The 15,039-nt window shown below is 46.9% G+C and overlaps 1 protein-coding gene across 2 annotated transcripts in view; it reads left to right on the forward strand.

The window, feature by feature from the left end:
* LOC129710388 (integrin alpha-8-like) overlaps window positions 1-15,039 on the forward strand; it is a 152,124-nt gene that overhangs the window by 57,823 nt on the left and 79,262 nt on the right. For both annotated transcript variants that reach the window (XM_055657352.1, XM_055657353.1), the window contains exons 12-15: window positions 2,289-2,497; window positions 6,677-6,868; window positions 11,024-11,069; window positions 12,887-12,994. In XM_055657352.1, the coding sequence (XP_055513327.1) occupies window positions 2,289-2,497; window positions 6,677-6,868; window positions 11,024-11,069; window positions 12,887-12,994 (555 nt within the window). The remainder of the gene's footprint in view (window positions 1-2,288; window positions 2,498-6,676; window positions 6,869-11,023; window positions 11,070-12,886; window positions 12,995-15,039) is intronic.

Consider the following 15,039-nt stretch of genomic DNA (forward strand, 5'->3'; position numbering starts at 1 on the left):
CCTTTTAAATCTTTTCTCCTTCACCTTGACCATATGTCCTCTGGTCCTCGATTCCCCATCAAGGAGGCCATTTGCAGCACTATTGAAGAAGAATCCTAGACTAAAGGATTAAATTGGCCTTCATCAGTCAGGGTACTAAGTATAGAAGTTAGGTTCTTAGTTTTATTTAGTTTAGTTCAGAGATCCATCGCGGAAACTGGCCCTTCGGCCCACCAAGTCCGTACCGATGCAGATGCTGGATTATACCAAAGATAGACACAAAGTGATGGAGTAACTTCAAGTCGCAGCTTGTCATTTAGAGTAGAATTTGTTATCCCTTTTCTCACCATGTAAAGACTTGGCAGCACTGAGCTTGGTATCCTCGAATAACTTTGTTCTCACGAGCGTACCTCACAGTGTATAATTCTGATTCATGCTTTCAGCCAAATTTATTTTTAGCATTCGATTGGACTTGTGAAATGAAAGTGTTGGCAATATTTGAATAAGTAATAATTTCTACATTATATTAGGGATGAAAAGACCATGTATGCTGCAAATTATATCAGAATATGCATTGAAATTAAATTGCAGTAACCGTACTCCTATAGCACCTCAAGTGCACGGTGAACATACTTTAGTGGTCTAGTTTAGTTTAGTTTAGAGATACAGCGGAAACAGACCCTTCGGCCCACTGAGTCCGCATCGACCAGCAATCCCCGCACTTTAACACTATCCTACACACTCTAGGGACAATTTACACATATACCAAGCCAATTAACCTACATACCTGTACGTCTTTGGCGTGTGGGAGGAAACCGAATATCTCGGAGAAAACCCACGCAGTCACGGGGAGAACGTACAAACTCCGTACAAACAGCCCCCATAGCTGGGATCGAACCCGGGTCTCCGGCGCTGCGAGCACTATAAGGCAGCAACTCTACCGCTGCGCCACTGAGGCCCCATGCCATTATGTTCAGGATTCGGGGTACAGTCTAACTTGTGTTCAGGATACTGCAGTGTATCCTGAACACAAGTTAGGCTGTACCCCAAATAAACTGTAAAATTATACCCCTAACATATTGTGGAACTGCAAAAATTATATGGCAACATGCATTAGTATTATTCCCCAATATTGCCACTACACTTCCATCAGGCAGAAAGTATAGAGATGTGAAAATGCACACCTCCAGATTCAAGGACAGTTTCTTCCCAGCTGTTATCAGGTGATGGAACCATCCTATCACAACTAAACAGTCCTGAGCTACTATCTACCTCATTGGAGACCCTCAGACTATTTTTGATCGCACTTTACTAGACCTTATCTTGCACTATATGTTATTCACGTAATTCCCATTATCATGCATCCGTGCACTGTGGATGGCTCAAGTGTAATCACATATTGGCTTTCCTCTGACTGGTTAGCAGGCAACAAAAGCTTTTCACTGTACCTCGGTACAGGTGACAATAAACTAAACTTATCTAAACAACATAGCCAGAGAAGAAACATAGAAAATAGGTGCAGGAGGAGACCATTCGGCCCTTCGAGCCAGCACCGCCATTCATTGTGATTATGGATGTGTACCCAAATACATCACGGAATAGAATAGACTGGATCTGTTCCAAACACACCACATCACTGCACCACAAAAGAAGGGCTTGTACTTATTGTTGTGGGAATTTATTCTTATTTGTGTACCTTAACATATAAAATCATGAGAGGAATAGATTGGGCAAATGCACAGTGTCTCTAGCCGAGACTTGGAGAATTGAGGACCAGAGGACATAGGTTTAAGGTGAAGGGGAAAAGATTTAATAGGAATCTGAGGGGTAGCTTTTTGACACAAAGGGTGGTGGGTGTATGTAACGAGCTACTAGAGAGGGTAGTTAATGCAGGGACTAATGCAACATTTAAGAAACAGATAGACAGGTACTTGGAGGGCTATGGGCTCAACGCAGGCAGATGGGACTAGTGTTGGCCAGTGTGGGTAAGTTGGGCCACAGTGCCTGTTTCCACGCTGTATGACTATGACTCGTTGACTATGTAAGTCATTATGAAAAGGTCGTGGATTATGCTTAACGTGAGATATTCTTTATATCAAAGGGAGGAATAAAATTGAAGGAAAAAATCCAGGATAATGCTGCTCAATATCTCCCACTAGGGAACAGTTAATGCCATATTGATTTTAGAAATCCATGGTACTGGTGATACCGGTTTAGATGATCCTGGTACTGGCACATAGCCTTTCAGTTTAATTTAGTTTTATATTCTGACCGGCTATTTATGGGCTTTCTCTCTGTCTGTTGCACAGGAGAGATGATATTTTAGTTGGAGCTCCGCTGTTTATGAGCCAAGGACAGGATGACAAACTGCACGAGGTGGGACGGCTGTACCTTTACTTACAGGAGCAACCTGGAGTCTTCAAAGAACCGCATCAGACCTTCACCGGGACAGACAAGTTTGGCAGATTTGGCAGTGCCATAGCCAGCCTCGACGATATCGATTACGATGGATACAAGGGTACGAAGTGCACAGAGGATAGACGCAAAAAAGCTGCAGTAACTCAGAGGGTCAGACTGGAGAAAATCTCTGAATAAGGGTCGGGACCCGAAACGTCACCTATTCCTTCTCTCCAGAGATGGTGCCTGACCCGTTGAGTTACTCCAGCTTTTGTGTCTTTCATTTAAATCAGCATCTGCAGTTTCTTCCTCCACAAGTGCACAGGACTGTGGTGGGAAAAACGTGCACATCTCACACTCACAGAGATGAAAGTATAAAATGTATGGTCCTTGGGCACGTGGTAAAATAAATCATCACTTTATACACATGCAAAAGGGTTGCCCCCAATGCATTTTAAAATCGTTTCTGTCTCCATTTAAGAGCTACAATTTATAGCCTCGACCACAGTCACTTATTGGATTATTCCACCATTCAACTCAAATTAAACTGTACGCAATCTACAAAGGTCCCAGGTCAAATGGTTTATATTCAACCAGCTGTGCAAAGTGCACATTACATACAACCCTAACCAATTGGAAATTATTGGAGCGAAAGTTGGGTGGCACAGTGGCGCAGCGGTAGAGTTGCTGCCTCACAGCGCCGGAGACTCGGGTTCGATCCTGACCACGGGTGCTGTCCATTCTCCCCGTGACCTGCGTGGGTTTTCTCCGAGATCTTCGGTTTCCCACCCCACTCCAAAGACGTGCAGGTTTGTAGGTTAATTGGCTTGGTGTAAATGAAAAAAACATTGTCCCTGGTGTAGGATAGTGTTAGTGTACAGGGATCACTGCTCAGTGCAGGCACAGTGGGCCGAAGGGTCCGTTTCATCAATGTACCTCTGAACTAAACTAAGAAGGCACTGTTGGAATATCATTCTGCCTCTAGATTTATCACACTGATACACATCGACTTTAGTTTATTGGAGATTAATTGACTTTAAACACAATCGCTTGTACCTTATGTCATTTCATCGTGGGATTCACTCTTGTACCTGTGTTTGGACATGATTGTAATGAGGCCTGGATGTTGTTTCCAAAGCCTCTAGTTCCTGACAGGACTGAGGAAAAAGGGAATGTCTCCTATGAGGAGACATGATTTTAAGGAAGGGTAAAATAGATTCTTGATTAATACAGGTGTCAGAGATTATGGGGAGAACCATAGAAACATAGACACATGGAAATTAGGTGCAGGAGTAGGCCATTCGGCCCTTCGAGCCTGCACCGTCATTCAATATGATCATGGCTGATCATCCAACTCAGTATCCTGTACCTGCCTTCTCTCCATACCCCCTGATCCCTTTAGCCACAAGGGCCACATCTAACTCCCTCTTAAATATAGCCAATGAACTGGCCTCAACTACCTTCTGTGGCAGAGAATTCCAGAGATTCACCACTCTCTGTGTGTGAAAAATGTTTTTTCATCTCATCTCAGTCCTAAAAGATTTCCCCCTTATCCTTAAACTGTGACCCCTTGTTCTGGACTTCCCCAACATCGGGAACAAGGCAAGAGAATGGGGTTAGGAGGGAGAGAAAGATCAGCCATGATTGACTTGCAGAGTAGACTTGATGGGCCGAATGACCTAATTCTACTGCTATAACTTCTAACCTTATGACTCTTACAAACTTCTACTAATGCACCACAGAAAGCATACTGTCAGGATGCATCACTACCTGGTTTGGGAACAGCTCTGCCCAAAGAGTTATTGATGTAGCCCAGTCCATCACCCAGCCAGAATCCCCGTCATTGTCTACATCTACACTTCACAATGCCTCACAAAAGTAGCCAACGTAATCTAAGTCTTGTCCTACCCCAATCATTCCTTCTTCTCCATGCTCCTATCGAGCATAAAATACAGAAGCTTGAAAGCGTACACTGCCATTCTTAAGAACAGCTCTTCACATCAGTCTTCTGAATGGTCCTTCCATAAGTAAGGCTTCTGTCCAATTCACCTCTACCCCGTTGTGGACTTTGAACTTTGTGTATGGAACGGATGCACTTCAATTCTGATAACTTTATTCTGTACTCCGTATCTTCCCTATAGTAGTTGAGTTTTAATTGAATTTATGCAGCAAATTAACAGATCTGATTGGGTAGCATGCAAAACAAAACTGTTCGCTGTACCTCAGTACATGTGACAATAATGAACCTAGACCAACAATTTAAAGTGAGTGTCAGGTATTTTGCTTGTTTACATTGCGTCCAGGTGACTATTCCCAGTAATATTAATTGTGTAGAGATGGTATCGATCAGAGGTTCATAAGTTCATAAGTCATAGGAGCAGAATTAGGCCATTCGGCCCATCAAATCTACTCTGCCATTCGATCATGGCTGATCTATCTTTCCCTCTCCACCCCTTTCTCCTGCTTTCGCCCCATAACCTTTGAGACCATTACTAATCGAGAGCCTGTCAATCAAAGAAATTCCTCCTCATCTCCTTTCCAAAGGTCCATCATTTGGCGAATGTCCGATATTGAATGACACAGGATCGGGCTGGGGTAGTGAGGACAACATATGAGAGGACACAGGGTATGAAATAAACTAACAGCAACTTTTATTCTACTTACAAGTCTTTATTCTTGGAGTCATATTCTCTACGTAGAGGCTCTTTAGGTAAGCTTATGGCCCTCTTAATCCAAGCCTTAGAATACATCTCAACTAACCCTATGACTGAGCCCAAATTTTAGAAATGATCGTAATCTTAGTGCCAAATAAATGTCAAAAATCCAAAAACAATGGGTCTGTAAGTGAAATCCAGAGATTACATCTTCTTATCGTGTCCACGTCACAAGATTAGATATTGTTCAGCCAGAGCTGAACACACTTCTCAGCATCTTCATTGCAGGCAGCAAGATCGGTAGCTGTGCATTGGATTTCCAGTGAGGGCATTTCAGCAGGTGTTGCATTGTTTGTGGTTCAATATCACATTCGGATGTCACATAGTTGGAGTTATATCCCCGCTTGTTTGGAGACGCCTTGGCTCTGCCGACACCAGTTCTCAATCGATTGAGGCATTTCCATCTGGCCCAACTTGCGTCTGCACCAGGAGGGAGTTGCTCACTTGCCGTTTGTGCCGTGGTAGTTGAGGGAGTTAGAGTGGATATTCTATCATCCGAGAAGGAGACTTGTGCTTCACTTGTTTCCACGACTTTAGGCGGCTGGGAAAAGGTGTCTGGCCCAACATTGGATGTGGTTCGTCTGTTATCTGCCGCTGGTGATCCTTCAAGCTGGCTCCTTCTCTTCTGATGTCTGGCGGAGCTCAGCCTGCCAGGAGGTAGAGGCTATCAGTACTTGTTGGCAGAGATTACTGCGCAATATTGCGGGTTTTAGGTGAAAAGGAAACAAATTGGATTTAGTACATATGATTAAAGGGCTGTCCCACTTGGGCGACCTAATTGGCGAGTTTAGAAGAGTTTGGAAAAAATGACATGTCGAACACCTCCTTCAACTATGTAGAAGATCTCCTTCGACCTCGACTATGTTGAAGACCAGCTTCGACTAGCTACGACTAACTTCGGGAAAATTGGACACCGAATATTGGAGAGTGAAGACGACCTCATTTGACCTCCCTTTCGACTATGATGAAGACTATCTACGACTACTTTCGACCACCCTCGATTACCTACGACTAACATGCCGACCTATTACGACTAAACCTACGAGTAAAAAAAGTATCAATTTTTTTCCATGGCGACCTTTTTTTACTCATGGGCATTTTTTAACATATTGAAAAAACGCCGCGACCTAGCTGAGGCCTCGAGTACGCGGAGACCACTCTCGAGCATGAAGGAGAATTACGAAGACCTCCTACGACCTCGTGTCGACCATGCTGTGAGTATGAGTCGAGGGCAAACTCGGGGATTAGGTCGCCCAAGTGGGACAGGCCCTTTAGAAATGTAATATTTTCTTCTTCTTAGAGCTATTTGTGATCTTCTTTATTTAAAATATATCCACTGACGTTATTTGTTACAGTACCAGAGTTGGGTAGAGTCATAGTAATCAAGCCGTACAGCAGGGAAACAGGCCCTTCAGCCCAACTTGACCATGCCGACCAAGATGCCCCCAAGATGCCCCATCTACACTAGTCCCACCAGCTTGCGTTTGGCCCATATCCCACTAAAGCTATCTTATACATGCACCTGTCTAAATGTTTCTTGAACATGGTGATGGTGCAGTTGTAATAAAATATCGGTGTCCTTGCAGATGTAGCAGTTGGAGCCCCAATGGCCGGTGAAGATGGCAATGGCAGGGTGTTTATTTACCTGGGACGTGCGACTGGACTCCACCAAACACCATTCCAACAACTGAAGGGTACATGGGGCCCTGACATGATGGCGGCAGGATTTGGCTTTTCATTGAAAGGAGGCCTGGATATCGATTCAAATAATTTCACAGGTAAAGTCTTAAGTCTCCATATCTTCTGCGTGTGCTTATTATTATTGCCTGGGGTGCAGATGATTTAAAATAATAGGAAGCCATCATTATTTCTGTATAAAAAAACAATTGTTACACTGAGGAAGTTGCATGTAGGCATGGTGTGTGCGTTTCAGTTTGCAAATTTCGATGGCTAACCATGCTAGATCATAATAATGTACTGTAGCGACACCTGGTGGTGGCTTTGGTTAGTCAAATACTTGGATAGGCTGCACCGATCACGTGGGTGTGGGGGGCCAGTTTCGTGCGCGTTTTACCGAGTTGTATCAGTCCAGCGCCACACTTGTGGAAGTAGCATCGTGATTTTGGCTGTCTTACCGTTGCAAAATAAAATCACTCACTCACCAAACTGGTGACCCCAACGCGTCCACTCGTATATTGAATGCAAGCCGCCGCCGTTCCCGACGCTCAGCAGAATGCCGTTAGCCTCAAGCTGCCCGTGTTCTTTGTCGAACAGCCACAGGTTTGGTTCACCCACGTGGAAGGGCAATTTCATCTCCGCAACATCATGATCGACGACACCAAATACTTTCATATCGTCGGCACGCTCACACAAGAGACGGCTTCGTGGCTGCTGCCGTTCCTCCAGGACCCGCCGGCCCTCGCGAAATACAAAGGCCTCAAAGCCCTCCTACTTTATACGTTCGCACAGAGATCGTGCCGCCTGCCTCTTACACATGGACGGGTTGGGCAACCGCAAGCCATCCACGCTGATGGCTGAGATGCTCGTCCTGATGGATGGCCACCGCCCATGACTGCTCTTCGAACAGCCATTCCTAGAGCAGATGCCTGACGATATCCTCCTCGTGCTCGCCGGCGCCGATTTCACTGACCCCATGCAGCTCGCCGAGAGGGCCAACGAACTCTGGCTCGCTAAGCAGCAATATGACGGCTCCATCAACCAGGTCTCCGGGCCAGCGCGCCAGTCACCTCGGCGGGACCACGGTGACGCCCCACCCACTGCTTCCATCGCAGAGCCAAAGCCACGAGCTGACGGCTGGAGTAAGCACAAATGGTGCTTCTACAATCTTCGCTGGGTTGCTGAGGCTCGACGCTGCCGTCAACCCTGCTCGTTCCAGGGAAACGCCACAGCCGATCGTCTGTAGAGGCGGTCAAGATCGGCCCGAACACCCGCCTCTATGTCCCTGACCGCCAGTCCGGCAGGCATTTTCTTGTTGACTCCGGGGCTATTGTGAGTACCCTCCCGCCAACTGGACGTGACACCCGGCCGTTAATCGCAGTACCATTCGGATCTAGGGCACGTGGACCCTCTCACTGTCTGTCGACTCCCACCCATATGAGTGCACTTTCATCGTGGCCGACGTCGCACAGCCGCTCCTGGCTGCCGACTTCCCACGGGCGTTCTCCCGCCTGGTCGATGCGCAGGGTGGGCGCATGATTCCGGCGTCGGCCCTCGGCCCCTCGGCCCCCTCCTCCACTCAGCCCACAGCTCAGTGCTGTCGCCGAGGTTGACGGCCCCTATGCCTCCCTACTCACTGATTTCCCCGAGCTCCTCACTCCCCGTTTAAGCGCGGCGGCCCCCAAGCACGTGGTCGTCCATCACATCCCCACCGTGGGCCCTCCGGTACATGCCCGGGCGAGCCGTCTTCCACCGGACAAGCTGAGCATCGCCCGGGAGGTGTTCCAGCTCATGGAGGACCGCTCTGCCACTGCTCCACCCCTCTAACAGCTCATTCCATGTCCCCACCACCCTCTCAGTGAAAAAGGTGCCCGTCAGGTTCCTATTAAATCTTTCCCCTCTCACCTTCAACCTCCAGTATGTCCTCTGATTCTTGATTCCCCTATTCTGAGTAAAAGACTGTGCATTCACCTTACCCGTCTTATGCGCCTCTATAAGATATCCCCCCCTCCCAGATGCCAGCACTCCACGGAATAAAATCCTAACCTGACCAAACTCGCCCTTGATTCCTGAAAACATCCTTGTTAAACAGCCAGAATTGATCTAATTCTCTGGGACACTGCCTTATAGCATGAGCAGATAGCGCCCTCTAATGGAGAGCACAGTGTTTACAAGGAAACATAACTGTCCACCTTGGCCAACGTGATCTCCCGGTTGCAAAATACTTTAATTCCCCTTCCCATTAACACACTGACCTTCCTGTCCTGGGCCTCCTCCAGTCAGATTGAGGCCAAATGCAAATTGCGGGGAACAGCACCTCATATTTTGCTTGGACAGCTTACAATCCAGTGGTATGATATTGATTTATCTAACTTCAAGAGACCTTTGCATCCCCTCTCTCTCTGTCCCTCTCCCACCCTAGTTGTTGTACTAGTTTCACTGTCGTTCTGTTGCGTTTCGCTGCCTGTATAACTCGTTATCATCTACTCTAAAGCCAACAATGGACCGTTGTGTGCTCCACCATCCCATGATTATTGTTGCCTTTTGCATATCGTTCATTCATTTTTCATATGTACCATCTATATCTCTCGTTTCTCTTTCCCCGACTCTCAGTCTGAAGAAGGGTCTCGACCCGAAACCTCACCTATTCCTTTTCTCCAGAGATGCTGCCTGTCCCGCCGAGTTACTCCAGCGTTTTGGATCTATCTTCGGTTTAAACCAGCATCTGCAGTTCCTTCCTACACATCAGCAAATGATTGATTGGTTTTACACCTTGGTAGAATATAGCTGTCTTTAGCAACAGGCCCACCTTGTGTGGGGCATGAGAATTGTGTAATGAGCTGGGCAGGAAACAAATACGAAACTGTATGGGGCAAAGACGTTATCAGAATTAAGCTTCTGTACGTTTTAGAGTGACAAGCGATTGAAGCTAGGAAGACTATTTCCACTATTTTGTCTAGGAAGCTGGCTGCCTATTTCAATGACCTTGAAGGTGTGAGTTGATGCTGAGTAATGGATGGAAATCAATAATCAGTGGAATCATTGACTCATTAAGAAACTGACGTTATGCGGCACAGTGACACAGCTGGTCGAGCCGCTGCCTCACAGCGCCAGAGACCCGGGATCGATCCTGATCTCGGGTGCTGTCTGTGTGGAGTTTGCACGTTCTCCCTGTGGCTGCGTGGGTTTCCTTCAGTTGCTCTGGTTTCTTTCCACATCCCAAAGTCGAGCGGGCTTGTAGATTAATTGGCTTCCGTAAATTGTCCCTAGTGTGTGTGAAAGTGGGATAACATAGAACCATAAGGGCCTGCTTCCCTGATTTTCATTCAGTCAATCAATCACAAAGTAACTAGGTGAGCATTTAAATCACCAAGGCGCCGTTGTCTGCTGGCTACTGTGGATGGGTGACTTATGGTCAACATGCATTCAGTGGGGCAAAGGACCTCTTTCTGTGCTATGTGACTCTTGGACTGCTTCCAGTACTGGTGGGACCTGGTCCTGCAAAACCACCAATGTCATTAACTCTTCCCTCCCCTACCCAGCACAGTATGCATACCCACAGCACAAGCAGCAACTTGGCTGGGGTCTCCGGCAATGCGTTGGGAAGATTGTAATAGGTTTTACAGACTCAGTCTAGGTAATAATCTTCAACGTCGTGAGGCAGTTCTGTGCCTTCAAAGAAACGCACAGGAATATCAGAGACAAAAGACTGCAGGTGCTATAATGTGGAACAGAAAGCAAAGTGCTGAAGGAACGCATTGATGCAGGATCATGGGCCGAAATGTTGACAATCTCTTCGCCTCCACAGACGCTGCCTGTTCTGCTGAGTTCCTCCAGCATAGTCTTTCTACAGTTAGGGCGGCATGGTGGTGCAGCGGTTGAGTTGCTGCCTTACAGCGCCAGAGACCCGGGTTCAGTCCTGACTACGGGTGATAACTATATGGAGTATGTGCGTTCTCCCCGTTACCACCTGGGTTTTCTCCGGGTGCGCTGGTTTCCTCTTACACTCCAAAGACTTCCAGTAGGTTAATAGGCTTCGGTAAAAATTGTAAATTGTCCCTAACGTGTAGGACAGTGCTAGTGCAGGGGTGATCGTTGGTTGGCTTGGACTCGGTTGGCTGAAGGGCCTGTTTCCACGCTGTATTACTAAAGTCTAAAGCCATATCATAAGGTCCTCTTTAGAACTGCGTGGTTAGTTGCAAGACGAAGTAGGCCCCATGCTAATGCATTGATGTGTGCTCATCCTTGTTTTACAGATTTGATTGTTGGTGCCCACAATGCCGCCAAAGTCCTGGTCTACAGGTGAGGAGCTGGTTCTCTACAAGCAGTCACCATCAGCCACATCTCCAAGGATCTTTGTCCCCAATCAATTGTCCTCTTTACACCTCCAATTTATGGTCTTGTCTCAACCATTTTGGCATATTATTTTATTGGTATCAAAAAATAATTTATTTAATTTCAACACGATACAAAATTTAAAAAAAAAAAACCGTGGTGACATACCCACCGCCATGTTACAAAATCATCAAACAACGATGTTACAAATATTCTAATAACTACTGTACAACCCCGGTAAAGGGGCAAGCATCTGGCTCGGGCAGAGCCCTCTGCCGCCTGGCACCGTGACTCACGGATGGCCAGCTTGGCCAGGCCTAAGTGCAACCCAACCAGGACATCTTCAGCCCTACCTGCTCCCTAGATCCTGTCACCGGTCCTTCGGTCACTGGCAGCAGAGCCACTCCTCCCCTTGCGGACCCTAGGTGGAGTGGCGGTGCTCCTTGCCCTCCGGACCCTGGCTACAAGGGACACCCTACTGGCCCCTAACATTTTGGCATCTTGGCCTTCATCAGTCAGAGCATTGCATGTAGAATGTACATGGTTAGCATGTTTGCAGATGACACAAAAGTGGGTGGCATTGTAGATAGTGAAGATGATTGTCAACAAATGCAACAGGATCCTGATCTGTTGGCCAGGTGGGATGAGGAATGGTCGATGGAATTTAACAGAGAAATGTGAGATGTTACATTTTTGGAGCAAAAACATGGGCAGAACCTACACAGTGAACGGCAGGGCCCTGGGGAGTGTAGTAGAGCATAGGGATCAAGGAGTGTAGGTACATAGTTCATTGAAAGTGGCATCACCGGCAGATAGTCAAAAAGACCTTTAGCACCTTGTCCTTCATCAGTCAGAACATTGAGTATAGAAGTTGGGAGGTCATGTTGTAGTTGTATAATACGTTAGTGAGGTCACATTTAGAGCATTGTGTTCAATTTTGGGGCACCATGTTATAGGAAAGATGGTATCATGTTGGAAAAGGGTGCAGAGAAAATTTACGAGGATGTTGCCAGGATTTAAGGTCCTGGGCAATATGGTGAGGTTGAGCACACTAGGCCTCTATTCCTTGGAGCGCAGGAAGATGAGAGGTGATCTTATAGAGATGTACAAAATCATGAGAAGAATTGATTGCGTAGACACACAGAGTCTCTTGCCCAGATGAGGTGAATCAAGGACCAGAGGACATAGGTTTGAGGTAGTAACGAATGATACAACAGTGAAACGAGTGGGGATGCAATGGTTACCTGAAGTTAGAAAAATCAATATTGATACCACTGTTGTGCTGTCCTGTGTTCTGTGACAAATGTTTCAGAATGCTGCCGGAGCTCTGGGTACAGTTGGATTGTACCTGAGCGATTCTGCGATGTATATCTACATTGCCAACAACATTCTAGCGATGGGCACAAAGTGCTGGAGTAACTCTGTGGTTCAGGCAGCATCTCTGAGAAAAAAGGATGGGTGACATTTCCTGTCGGGTCTGAAGTAGGATCCCCCCCCCCCCCCACATCCATCCCCACACCCATTCCCACATCTATATTTGAGTCTGAAGAAGAGTACCGACCCAAAACATCACCTACTCCTTTTCTCCTGAGATGCTGCCTGAGCCGCCGAGTTACTTCAGCATTTTGAGTCTATCTTCGATAATATGGGAAGGGAATGTTGTAAGTCAGTGCCTGTCTCTGCATGTGTATGTGAGGAAGGGAAAGGTGGTGGGCTGATAAGTTGAGGTGCAATACAACAGTGCTGACCACACAAGATGCTAAGTTCTTCTCTTTCTCCAACAGGGCAAAGCCGGTTATAACAGCAGAGGCCAAACTCACCATCACACCAAGCACTCTGAATCCGGAATTAAAGTTGTGCAATTTGTCAAAAGATAACCCCCCCGTGACATGGTAAGACGAGGGGAGGAGTGGAGAGGAGAAACCAATGGAGGACATAGCCTGGGGTACTTTGTAACTTTGTCAACGCCCTTTATGTAGCACCTCTTTGCATACCTTGCCTCCTGCCCAGCTGATTGGTAAGCATGACGCAAATGACGTCACGTGCGAACTTAGCGCGTACTTAGCCCAAACTTCGCGTGAACTCCGCTTCCGTTTGGTCGCATCAAACGCACGCAATCGCGTGCAAGTGAGACAGGCCCTTAACGCTGTGGAAAAATGTTAAATGTTCTGCCCATTCAACCACAATGACTCCAGTAATCTCCAGTGACAGCTGTTTCCGAGGGAAGGGCAGGGAGCTCTGCCCCATTGAAAGTGTCAAAGCGAGAGACATTTCTTTACTCTTAGATGTACAAAACCATGAGAGGAATAGACGCAGAGTCTCTTACCCAGAGTAGGGGAATTGAGAACCAGACGACATAGGTTTAAGGTGAGGATCAAAGATTTAATAGGAACCTGGAGGGTAACTTTTTCACACAGAGGTTGGTGGATGGGTAGATGGAACGAGCTGCTGGAGGAGATAGTTGAGGCAGGTACTATCGCAACGTTCAAAAAACATTTAGGCAGGTACATGAATAGGGTAGGTTTTGAGGGATATGGGCCAAGCGTAGGCAGGTGGGACAAGTCTAAATGTTGGTCGATGTTAGTGTAGTGTAGATGTTGGTCAGTGTGAGCAAGTTGGGCAGAGGAGCCTGTTCACACACTCTATGACTCTATGACTCTGGGTTTCAGTGGAACAGTCGGGATCTTGCTGCACAGGATGGGAAGGAAATCCCTTCAATTCTCCAGTTTCAACTGTTGCCCACTCAAGGGGTTGTTCACCTTGGAGCTGGAGATAAAATGGCTGCTACAAATATATTACTGGTTTCTACTCCAAAAGGGAGAAAGCATGAATGGGGTACTGATTGTGGATGATCAGCCATGATCACATAGAATGGTGGTGCTGGCTCGAAGGGTCGAATAGCCTATTCCTGCACCTATCGTCAGTGCTTTGCGGCACTTCTTGCACCTTAATGAGATACTTCTTAATGCAAGGATTCAGTCTTTTGTAACAAATTAGGTAATTTGTAACAAAGAACAGCAATTACTATGGATGGATAAGAGGCATGTTTTGAAATGCAGGATGACGCAAATAGTTTATAAAGGGCCTGTCCCACTTGGCGATTTTTTCGGCGACTGCCTGGGTCATATCAGGGTGGCCAGAAGATTTTGAACATTTCAAAATCCAGCGGCGGCAAAAAAAATGTTGCAACACTTGAAATAACAACGCGCAACAAACGCCATCAAGGCCGCATCACGACGCATCACGACAATTTCCACCACCTCACGCCGCAAAATTGGTGACCTGATACATCAGTCAATTATGCCAGCAGTCGCCGAAAAATTCGCCAAATGGGACAGGCCCTTTAGGCGATTTTTACGGCGACAGCCGGAATATAGGCTGTCGCCACACGATCGCGGGGAGACGCCTGTATCATTGTGAGATGTCTCCTCAAGTGTTGTAATGTTTTTTTTGTTGCCTCTCGATTTTGAAATGTTCAAAACCTTTTGGCGACTGTGGGCTTGACGTTGCCTGTCTTCTCCTGTCGTAGGTGTTGTCGTAGATTGTTGCCAGGATGACACCAGGTGACATTGGTTGTCGCCGGGTGATGACCTCGGTGAATTCCATTGGCGACAACCTACGTCATCCTATGTCAACCGGCGACAGTACCAACGTCAAGAGAAGTCTTCAGTTGTCTTCATTTGTCGGTGACAGGGTCGCAGCTTGTCGTAGCTTGTCACGGGTGGAGGGTGGTTGACTTCGGTTGTGGTAGGTTGTTGCCTGTGTGGTGGAAGGTTGTCGTAGGTTGTCGTAGGTGGACGTCACAAGTGGCAAGATGGCGCCTGCCTGCGGCAACTTTTGCGGAGCTCCGGAAAATAAAAGGCTCAACTACAACTTCCAACAACTTACCTGGACCAGAAAAACGGCAGAAATCGGTGCCGTTTCAGACAAGCTGCTT

Source organism: Leucoraja erinacea, chromosome 27 (genome assembly GCF_028641065.1).
Source record: "Leucoraja erinacea ecotype New England chromosome 27, Leri_hhj_1, whole genome shotgun sequence".
Classification (NCBI taxonomy): domain Eukaryota; kingdom Metazoa; phylum Chordata; class Chondrichthyes; order Rajiformes; family Rajidae; genus Leucoraja; species Leucoraja erinaceus.